This window comes from Schistocerca gregaria, chromosome X (genome assembly GCF_023897955.1).
Source record: "Schistocerca gregaria isolate iqSchGreg1 chromosome X, iqSchGreg1.2, whole genome shotgun sequence".
Classification (NCBI taxonomy): Eukaryota; Metazoa; Arthropoda; class Insecta; order Orthoptera; family Acrididae; genus Schistocerca; species Schistocerca gregaria.
In genome coordinates, this window is record NC_064931.1 from 873566938 (window position 1) to 873579114 (window position 12177).

At 43.1% G+C, this 12177-nt stretch overlaps 1 protein-coding gene across 4 annotated transcripts in view; it reads right to left on the reverse strand.

Moving 5' to 3' along the window:
* LOC126298564 (F-box/LRR-repeat protein 6) overlaps positions 1-12177 on the reverse strand; it is a 220137-nt gene that overhangs the window by 15828 nt on the left and 192132 nt on the right. For all 4 annotated transcript variants that reach the window (XM_049989926.1, XM_049989928.1, XM_049989927.1 and 1 more), the window contains one exon: positions 2739-2912. In XM_049989926.1, the coding sequence (XP_049845883.1) occupies positions 2739-2912 (174 nt within the window). The remainder of the gene's footprint in view (positions 1-2738; positions 2913-12177) is intronic.

The window sequence follows — 12177 nt, forward strand, 5'->3', positions numbered from 1 at the left end:
ATGTATGAACAGATTATGACACGAGGTCTGCATGTATTTGGGTGGAGGGGGTGGGTGAAGATCGGGTGGAGTTGGCGGGGGTGGGGAGGGGAGGCTACCCCCCGCATGACTCAAACTGCTGCACTGCAAAGATTTGATTTTTTTTAATGCTGGAATGTTGCATCAGAATATTATGCCACTACATATCATCAAACGAATAGCTAAAATATGTTGAATTTGAGATACTGGAGTCACTGAAATGGAAGATCACTCTCAGAACAAATGTTGATGATAATACTTATTTTAGTATCATGAAAAAATTATGTTCCCATTTAAGACTGCTATCAACAAATTGTGAGTACACAGCTTTGGTAATTAGTTATTATGCACAACTGCACAATAGCTACTTCTTTTGCATTCTATAGGTTTGTGTGGAAGTGAACAATACTAGTCAATTGATCAAAAGGGAGTTGTCCGTGAGCCAGGCCACATTTTCATCAAGTATATCACTGATATCAGCCTCTAATTTAATAACTGATGTTTTATCCAGTAAAATGTGTTTGTTATAAGCTAACATAGTGCAATAACAGTTTTTGCTGATGTACGAAGGCTGCTGATGCCCATAACATGCTCAAAAAAAGTTTTATCCAATCCTCATGACTTTTAAAAAAAGAAAAAGAAAAAAAACACTTTTGCAAAACCCTGTTGAGCACAAGAAATCACATGCAGACACCTGTGTAATGGCAATGAAAGTAAACCTTCATTCTCACTGTAGCTGAGTAGAGTGGGTTGTCCCCCAAATTGCAAATGGGACAATGTGGCTTGTATATGCAGTCCAGTCTCTCAAAATACCTCACAAGGTCATTTCAAGCTTAGACTGTGTGTGCATTGTTACTTCATGGCAGGATGGGTTGTCAGCATGGGAAGTTTCCCACCAAACTGGCACACACAGCAACATCATTTGAACATATAACCACTATTGTAGGACACAAAACATTGAAGATCTGCCTCCTAGTGGTCACCTATGGTCAGCAACGGCTCTTGACCACTACCTACAAATTATGGATTGTATGTAAAGAACTGCACACTGCCTTTTTGGAGGCAACTAAGAAGCATATGTCAATCCAGACATTATGCAATAGTCTCCAACTGATCAATATGGCCTCTAAGTATTCATTATGAACAACAGTACAAACACTCCAGCACCAAGATGCACAAAGAATGTGCAGTACAGGGACAGGATTCTCCAATCTATTGACCAGCCCTGTAGTCAACATTTCAGCAATGGGTCTGTCCTTAAATTAAATAATTCAAGAGGTCAACCCCCATCCCATGAACACCTTCCTACATGGGGCAGAATTCAGCAAAATGCATTGGCCTTTGGAATCTGCTGATGTGAAACTGACTGAGCATGCTTAGAACATAAGAATGCAGTTTCATGGTGGTAACATTCAACAAAATGTTCTCGGACTTCTAGCCACTTCAAGAGGTTAAATTGCCACTAGCTTCTGACCAAGCACTCCTTGGGCATTGTCAAGTGGACTGACTGCTGATGGGCTGCTCGTATACCCTTATATGTGCTAGCTGCCAGCTTTAATGTCACTGATGCTCACAGCATCACCATATGTGGACATAAGTTGACTCAACATTCAACGCACCCACTTCAGCCTTGTGATTGCTGGGTCTAATGCCACACTGACCTCAAGACTGCCGTCTCTGTTAAGGGTGTTGTCAATCATTTTTATTTCCATGGCTCCTTTAATTACATGGCCGCAGAAGCTGTTAGTGCAAACCGTGACAGAGATTTTGTCAAATTTGATATGGTGACCATTTTCTTGAGCACACTCAGCATATTTTTCACGGTAGCATAGGTGATAAAACCTCTCGTGCTCCTTCCTGTGTTGTTCTATACTGTGCAATGTTTGTCCAGCACAAGTTTTGCCATGCTCGCAAGGTATCTTTCAGATCTCAGGGGTTCAGGAACCTGCCATATCTTTAACTGGTCTCAGTAACTGCCACATTTTTAACAGAGGCCTGAAAATCGATTTGATTTTGTGTCTTTTCAGCACGTGACTTACATTGTCCAACACAGACCCACATAATGGCAAAAAAAAAGTTTCTTTTCCTGCTCCTTGACATTGGTCTTACTGCAGTCTTGCTTGGGATAACTTCATTTATCTGGTGATCATTGTAGCCTCTGTTCCTGAAGACCTCGCGTAGGTGGCTCAGCTCATGGGGCAGCTTATCAACATCTGGTATCATTCTTGCACGATGTACCAATGTTTGTAACACAGCGCATTTCTGTGCCGGATGATGACAGCTGACGATTTGCAACTACGTATCAATGTGTGTAGATTTTCTGTGAATGCTATGGCAAAGGCAACCATTTCATTTGTGGTGCACAAGGACATTGAGCATCCATTTCATTTGTGGTTCGTGAGGACATTGAGCAAGGGCAATGCATTTTCTTTTTCAACTTCCATAGTGAACTGGATGTTGCTGTTAATACTGCTGAGACATTCCAACAACTCATCGAATTTTTTTACATCTGTGGGGCCAACTGATGAATATGTCGCCAACTTATTGGAAGAAACGTCTATGCTTTAATGGGGCAGTGGCATATAAAATCTTTTAGAACTGATGTACAAAAGGGGCATTAGGACTCGATTGGTCACACTTAGCAGTTTATGGCCTTAGAATGTGCTTAAGTTACATCAGGAGCTCAAATAATGAGGCTCTCAGTCACCATTTCAACTCACCTGTTTTTTAACTTGCTGCGCAGTTCAGAAATCTCACCACCAGTATAGCGCCTCTTCATACCACGAGACAAGGCACGGCAAGATGATAGGTTCAGAGAATTTAGTAAAGGACATTTCAAGACAACAGCTTTCACAGCATGAAGACTTGCCGATGATCCACACAGGTTGAGAATCCTTAAGAAATGAAAAGAAAGTATGAGTACATAAAATACTTCAGAAAAAATAAAGATAAAAAATATCAATATCTATGTAAACCATACTTTTTTTGTGTAGTCTTAAATACAAATTTATGCAACTCACAATAACAGTGCAGTTATTACATACATATGGTTACTACTAATTACTGTCACATTACTTTTGACTAGATTTTTACTGGAATTTCAGTGGCTTCCTTCCCCAACATGGGCACTTGTGAGAACTAAAACATCACGGTATAAATATAAAATTAAACTTTACTGAGCACATGACTGGAATGAATCAATAACGACTTTAAGAACTGAAATTCACTTCACGATGAAGAACAAAGGGATAATAAAATATCTTAAGAACCAACAAAAATGGTGGAAAGGTCTCAATAACAGCCCAAGTTAGAAATGCTTTGAGAAAAAAACCATAGAAAACCTATATTAATTTTTGAAAACATCAGAGATATGGAATCTATTCTTCAAGAAAAGAATGTGGGAAAATCTAGACTCTCAGCAATGTGGAGGTTGTAAAGAACTTACTACATGTACAACTTTAGAGAGTTCTTCATACTTTCAGCAATATTACTGAACAGGTTAGAAGTCTAGTGTACTATGCCCACTGGGGGATGAGTGAGTGGTGGTGACGAGCCAGTGGGCCTTCGTGAAACATTGTTGACAATTACAAATGACTTTTATTGACTTCAGAATATGACATAGTGAACCAGGCACACCTCTTCCTGTTGCCCCTCACGCTGATGAACAGGCAGCAGTTGCCACTGGTAGCTGCTGAGTAGGCCACAGCTGTCGATGTCAGCAGCAGTACACGTTGCACTGTGACGGTGTTCCACTCGGGGAACAGCTCCTCGGCTCTACATGCGGCCACGGAAGCAGTGTGTGGAATCTGCTGTGTGTAGGATTTGACTCACTCACTGCCCTCAAGAACGATTTGATGGTGGCTGGCACTGTGGCACGAGACCCAGTAAGAACTCAGCGCTGGTGATGGCAGGCACAAATGGAAGGGCGGCAGGGTTGTGACACCGAGTCCTGTGAAGGAGTTAGTGCTGATGGCAGGCAGAGTGTGGTCTAGAGCCCCCGCTTGCTACACATTCCCTGTTGTGTGGTGCTGTTTACTGTTGTGTTTGGCTATCCTCGTTTCGCATACCCCTGGCACGTCTGTTATATGTCACCACATGGGTGGCTATTGACCCGTGGCTGTTAACACAGTACCCTTAGATGGCTTCTGTACTACTTCTCTTTACTTTTGCTAAAGAATTATAATTTTCTGTCCAAAGACTGGGTAGGCAGCAATGCACTGCCCTCCCCTACAGAGAAGACCCGGCCCCTTGGGTCTTACTTTGACCAGTCTTCCACTAACGTAACACTACCCCTTACTCTACAGATGGATACAGTTACTACTAGAGTAGTTATTTCCATTCAATAGACAATTATCACACTCATCATGAACCGAACAAGCTACTGTCCATCCCCCAACGAGAAGTAAAATCAAAGTCACTATGGAGCTAGGATTTGTGACACTTAAGGTCACAGTTACTCGACATCTATCATCTCGATGTTGACTTACGTGTCCCAGCGATTGCTCTGCTACGATTTGCCTCTCCGGTGCAGCTATCGACTGACTTAAAAAACAGTCTAGTTGATGTTAAAGAAGGTAAGGTTATACTTTGAAAACATCTCTAGAAGTTCACCTGGCCAATATAGCTGTGGAAGTGTAATATTTAACACAGTAACTTAGGTCTCGTAACATCACAGTTAGTCCCGTCAATCACCCATCCACTACCTTGTAGCACTAAACATTTTGCTCCCATGAGCCTCCCTTGCTCACAGCAACTGGTCGACAGTAACATGTTGTTGCATATTGAGTATATCTTTTATAACAGAGATTTCTGAAAATACAGATAGGGCTCAGTCATCTATTTCTGACACAGATGTCCTTCCATCCTACCTCTGAATAGCTGCATGACACATGCACTTCCACCTGTGATAACATCACATGCCGGGCATATGTTAATTATTCCACTCTGGCACTGCTGAAGCTCACCCTCAGCCATCAGCACATGTTAATCCCTGTCTTCTGCTACTAGCAACACACTCTCTTCTCTCACCTATACACACTTCTCCACTGCCGCTAACTTCACCACAGAGGTGCAGTCTGTAACATTTGAACAGTGTGTACTTGCTCACTACAGATACTCTCACTGACACATACAATCGTGCATTACCTGTCATTACCTCCACTGCCACACTATGGTAGTAGAAGAAGAGAGTCTAGTTGCCCAGCTCCACTACTAGCTGCAATTCTGGCAGTAACTTTTCCAGGGCCTATCTCAATCCTTTCAAATACTGTTCAGCGGACAGCAAGACTAGATTAAAAAAAAAAAAAAAAAAAAAAAGATCCACAGCTTCCTGTAAGTTTGTCAGCTCCACTCTTGCATCCCAAATGCTATCTTCTAAGGATTGAAACAATCTTGTCAGTGTTATCCTCACATCTAGTGCCCACATTCGTGTTCTTGCAGCTTCGAAATCTTGATTCAAAGTGCTTGCCTAGGCCCTGTCATAATCCGTTATCTCCTCGGTGAGCTGCCAATGTATGTGTGTGTGTCATTTAGCACCCCACCGTTCAGATTCATTATCTGCAAGGAATGTGATTCCACTGTCACTCTATTTGCCTCAGCCAATTATTTTGCCGCTTCTGCAGTTTCATTCAATCTGTTCCCATCACGTCTGCTGTCCTGAACAAGATTTTCAATATTCTATTCCCAGCCTCTATTCATCCCCTTTTCACCCTTCTGGCATTATGCGGCATGCTGACTGCTGGCACTGCTCTGGCTACCTCCTGCATCTGCTCTATCAAATGTTCATATGATCCAGATGACTTCCTGTTTCCACGGAGCTGTCGCAAAACGTCACATCAGTACACGGAATTCACTGTTCGGTAGGGTGCAACAAATTCTTTGTGCACGATTCCCTTGGTATCTAAGTAAACGAAGATCGTGCTCTTCACTTTCCTCTTCACTTGTCACGCTTTTTTGGGTCTCTGTGAGCCCGGGCTCTTCCACTGCGAGGATTGTTGCTTTGTCTCTGGGTTATAACCATAAATCCAGTTCTTGTTGCCAGTGATAACCTGTGACAAGAAGACAGAATTTGATACACACATGCTATTCCGTTCACAGATCCATCATAAAACCATCACACACAAAACACGGAGTATTACGGACATCACTGTGGACACGCAACACGTCCTCCCAGCTGACTGCCACTCTCATATGCAGCTCTCACCACCTAGCGGTACAAAGATCTGCTACTCCTACTTTCCAGATGGCAGTACCAGTCCCGAAAATTTTGGATTCCACCTTAAATCGAGCATGAGGTATCTGGGCATGCTCCTCTCACTATACAGCTCTCGGTTTCATCTCCCCTGGATCCTTCCTTATTTTCATTCCCAGTTCCTGTGATGTCACTTCCTTGCATGGTCAATAATGCCCAACACCCAAAATTATTGATCATGTAGGTAAGTGTAGCTTTACATTCACTGGTGAAGTAGTCTTAATGCCGTGATACGGGGCCTGGTACTGTGTTACAAATTTCTTTGTTTTTCCCTTTGGAGTATAAGGACTGGATAACAGGACTAACTGTCCCACTCTCTGTACTGTGGCAATGTTCACACTCATTTCACTGCATCCTCTTATTTTTCAGTGCCTTCATATTTGCTTGCTGGGCCCTTCTCCACACATCTTTCACTTTCCTCGAGAATTCTCAGACTGATTCGCCATTCCTGCCTCCCTTTTGTTGAATCAAGTCAAATGGTGATGGCATCTTCTTCCCATACACCACATCAAATGGCAACATCCCTGTGCGAGTGTGTACCTTGGAGTTATACACACTCACCACAAAGCTTAAATATGTCCCCCAATCTGAATGGTGTGAATTCGTGTAATAACTCAGCATTCTTCCAATCGTCTGGTGAACCCATTCTGTTCTTCTGTTAGCATGAGAATGAAGTGGACTTCTTCTTAATTTTTGCACTCTTAGTAAGTGACACAACTCTTTCATCAGGTATGACATGAAGTTTGTTTCCTGGTCTGTAGTTATCGACCTCAAAACTGCAAACTTCAATATGCGCCTGTTAATCAATGCTTGTGTGACTGTGACTTCCTGTTGGTCCAGCATTGGCACAATCTCTTCTTAACAAGAAAAATGATCTATTATTTATTTATTTATTTATTTATTTATTTAACCTGGCAAGATTAGGGCCATCAGGCCCTCTCTTACATCTAACCAGGCATTCTACTTATTTTACAGTCATATGTTTTAGTAGGCATGTTAAACTACATCTAATACAAAAAGTGAGATAAACAATTAGAAAGGTACACCTCGAAAAATACATTATTGAAGAGAAAGATTTTAGATAGGAGTGCTGGCAGCAGGGAGTATGAGGGAGACTCATGGTGAAGGGAGGAGAAGAATAGAGAGACATGATGAAACATAATTAAGGAAAATATAAAGGAAAAGGAGACTGCGTGGCTAATAGAGATAGATGAAGAGGAAGGCATCTCAGGAGCAAGATAGGAGACGCTAGCTTTGCTATTTGACAGATGAGAGGATTGGCCTTGCACATTAATTTTGTGGAGAATTTTATGCGGATGATGGTAGGAAATGCTTCAACTTCTTCTTAAAAGCAACAGGAGATTGAATTTTCCTCAAGGTAAGGGGCAGTTTGTTCCAGAGGCGGACAGCGGCAACTGAGAAGGAGTTTGCAAAAGTTTTTGTTTTGTGAGTGGGCACAGTTAGGATACCAGATAAGAGTGACCTCGTGTTTCGATTATGATGGCATGACAGGTTTTTAATCTCTGAAGCTAGGTACTGGGGTGCTTGCGCGATGAGGAGTCGGTGAAGTAGACATAGAGTGTGGTAGTCACACAGTTTGTCCGGCCGCAGCCACCCTAGCTCGGAGTATGAAGCACTAACATGATCATATCGGCGAATGTTGCAGGTGTAACGCACACAGGCATTCATGGTTAGCTCTAGCCGTCTTTTGTTTTCACTACTCATGCCTTGTTGAATCACATCATAATAGTGGAGGTTCGGTAGAACGAGTGCTTGCACGAGCTGGCGTTTCAAGTCCTGTGGGAATATGTTCCGAAACTTTTTGAGAGCATAGAGACAAGCAGACGTCTTTCGGCACACTGCGACTGTATTCTCCGCCCAGTTGAGATGCTCGTCCAAAGTTACACCCAAGTTCTTCACTGTTTTCTGATATGGTATTGGAGTACCTTCGAGCAGAATAGGAGGTAGCCGTTCGCGGAAATCTGAATTTATTAATTTCTGATGGGCTATTAAGATTACTTGCGTCTTTTTTGCATTTAATTTAAGCCCCAGGTTTTTCGCCCATGTCACTACTGAAGACAGATCATCATTCATCAGAGTGATTGCAGTGTTTACGTCTTCAGGTCTGAAGCTTAGGTAGAGCTGGAGGTCGTCGGCATAGAAATGATGTTTACAGGGGGACAAAACCGACGAAATATCGTTGACATATAAAGAAAACAAGAGTGGTCCTAAGACTGATCCTTGTGGCACTCCCGAAGAAACATGTTTCCAGGAAGATTTTTCATTTGCGCAGACAACACATTGCTGTCTGTCTTTTAAGTAGCTTTCAAACCATCTCATTGCACTATCAAAGAAATTAAGCTGTTGCATTTTTCTGAGTAATATGTCAAAGTTAACAGTGTCAAAAGCTTTGCTGAAGTCCAGTAGCGTCAATATTGTTGCCTTTCGATTGTCGATGGCATATTTCAGGTCATCAGTTACTTTAATTAGAGCAGTGTTTGTGCTGTGATGTTTACGGAAACCGGATTGAAATTTGTCATATAGACTGAATTCATGCAAGTGTTCAGTGATTTGGTCATGAACAATATATTCCAGTGCTTTGGAAACAGCAGGCAGTATGCTAATTGGTCGGTAATCACTAGGCAGTTGCGGGTTTTCGACCTTAGGGATGGGTCGAATTATGCTTCTTTTCCATGCAGTGGGGTATATTCCGTTCACGAGGGAAAAATTAAATATGTCAGTTAAGACAGGTACTAAGATATCGGCAACATTCTTAATCATGGTTATACCGATACTGTCGTTGCCTATTGCATCAGAAGAGATTCTCATTATTGCTTTTCTTGCCGTATTTGTTGTTACATGTTTTAGATGGAAGGTATCGTTGTTAGTTATCCTGTTTGGGGATTCTTGTGGACGGTAATTATCAGCCGTGCTGGTCTTCAGAGGTGCAGAGAAGAATTCATTTAATTCGTTAGCTGACACATGAAAAGTAGTTTCCGATTTTGCCTTTCCGACCCCCAAGCTACGGAGATTCTTCCATAGAGTCGTGGGTGTCAGATCGCTGCATACAAGGGAGCGAGCGTGCCTGATTTTGGCATTACGAATGCATTGTTTCACTCTGTTCCGTAGCTTTCTATATTCTTCGAAACGCTCGGGTTTCGGATCTGCCTTGAAACGCCTGTGGGCAGCATCCCTATTAGTCATCATTTGACGTAATTCAGCTGTCAGCCATGGAGCAGGAGATTTTCTTACACGGACTGTGCGCACAGAGTCATAAAGGGCAGTGAGTTTATCACCAAGTTCATTAATTTTGCCGTCGATTGTAGGTTCTCTGATTATTTGATGCCATGAGATTTCTGAGCAATCGGCTGTTAGAGCGTCAAGGTCAATACGTTTCATGTTCCTACAAGTTACGTAACGCGATTTGATCCTTGGGGGCTGCACAGAGTAGGCCAGGAATATTACATCATGTGCTGAGAGGCCAAGGGCCGATGATTGACCAACATCTCTTACTCTGTCAGTCTGTTTCGTTGCGATCACGTCTATAAGAGTATGACTGTGCGCCGTATGGTGTGTAGGTTGTAATGGAAGAATGTTCATGCTATTGCAACTAAACGATCTTCTTAGGTTTATTGCGGAGGGAGTGTCTCTTAGCAGGTCTATGTTCAAGTCACCCATTACGATGACATGTTCGTATTGACACTGAAGCGAATGTAATTCCGACTGGAAGGAACTCATTGAACTTATTTTTGGCGGCTTGTACACGACGCCAGTCAAGAATTTCCGACTTAGTATATTTATTTCAATGAACATGAATTCAGCCTCTTTTTCTTCAGCAGGATTTGACGTACATAAGACTTTCGCTTTGAGATCTGTTCGTATATATGCGCCGACCCCGCCACCTCGCTTTTTTGATCTGTCTGCCCTAAGAAATGTGTACCCTGGGAGATGAATAGATGCAGAGGATATGTGTGGTTTCAACCACGTTTCGGATAAGAGGATTACGTGGTAGTTTAGTTGGTTGAAGAGGAGGCTAAGTTCTTCGTAATGCACAGGTAAAGACTGAATGTTGCAGTGAGCTGCTAAAAGCTCGGACGCGTTCCGCTGAGCAGCCTGGAGTAGGGTGGCAGACTGGTTTGTCCCTTTGTTAGGCACTACCTGCCGCGAGGGGCACTGGCCGGTGCTTCCGCCAAGTGACATAATACAGGGGTGTCCCAGATTTTGCGCTCCCTGTTTGTGACTCCGCGAGAGCCGAAAGAAAGGCGACTGCAAGAGATTTCCTGAGGTTGCGGGAGTATAGAAAATGGATTAGTGGTATTCGGTGGAGGGAGAATATGACCAAAATGGTGACGGTTGTGTGTCACTGAGTATCCTATGTCGTAAGAGGAAAAATGTAATTAGAGTATTTGAAACAGCTTAGGGTGGAAATATGGGAAAGGGGAGTGATTTAAGAGGCCGATGCTGCCAGCAGAGAGAAGTAAGCTTAATATTTAATAGAGTATCGTAGGAAGCTAGAATTAAATTGAAATTTACTAGAGTGATACTGGTAGTGATTATCGTAGGAAGCTACAATTAGATTTAAATTTGCTAAAGTTATGGTCAGCACAAGATGACTACCCATTTGTGTCCGGTTGAATAGTTGTAATATGTCCACCCAATAAAACTAAATGGTTCCATCACCTCCGGCAACCTTTGTAGTAACACCTCTTTCTGGTTCAAATCCACTCACTACACATACTCTATGCAAATCCTGACATATTGATCCACATCACCTTTCCTCCTCCTCCACCAGTACTTCTCTGCCACTCTCCACTTCTGACAGCACTATATAGCAAGCTGGAGGATGAGTGAGTGATGCTGGCAGGCCAGTGGGCTCGTGTGAAATATTCTTGACAGTTACAAATGACTTTTACTGAATTCAGAACATGACGTAGTGAGACACACATGCCCCTCCCCATTGTTTCTGGCTGGTGCTGATGAACAGATGGCAGCTTCTGCCCTAACTGCTGAACTGGTGCCCTGCTCTGCTGAGGCTGGTGGCCTTTGGAAGTCACAGATATTGACATCAGTGGAGGTACATGTTACACTTGGGAAATGGCTCTTCAGCTCCACACATGGCTCTGGTTGTGGCATGTGGAGTCTGCTGTGTGTGAGGTTTGACCTGCTGCCCACAGACATGAGTTGGATGGCGGCTGTTCCCGTGGCACCGAGATCCACAAGGAACTCACCACTGACAGTGGCAGGCACTGACGGCAGATTGGCGGGGCTGTCGCACTGAGTCTTGCAAAGGACTTAGTGCTGGTGGCAGGCACAGCCTTGTCTCGAACCCAAGGCTGCTGCTGACAGAGCCCAGGTGACTCACTGTCTGGCGTGACTCTGGCATTGTAGTGGTGCTGCTGGTTTCCAGCGATGAGAGGTGATCCCTGCCTTAAAATCCAGACTTATTTATATCACTCTGATGCCCATTTGTTTTACTAAAACCTGGTACCTAGTTCTGTTGCCCATAACAAGAGACTCGAAACAGTGTGGTGACATCAGCGCACTTGTTACACTGTTACCGCTGTTTACTGCTGTGCTCAACTACCATTGCTTTGCAATCCAGTGGAGTGTCTGTTATTGTGATCCATATGTTGCCACATCAGCGGCCACTGACCTGCAGCTGTTAACACAGCACTCTACGGCACTTTCTGTACTACTTCTCCTTACTTTTGCTAAAGACATAATGTTCTGTCCAAAGATTGGGTCGCTGCACTACAGAAGTAACATGTGATAGTTACCTAGACCTGCATCTCATCATCTGTCACAAACTTTTTAACTCTATAAAGTAAGCCACAACAAATCTTAATATACTGGAACACATTCAAAAGAGGCAAGTCTCAAATGCTCATGCAGCCATCGAGATACAGGTT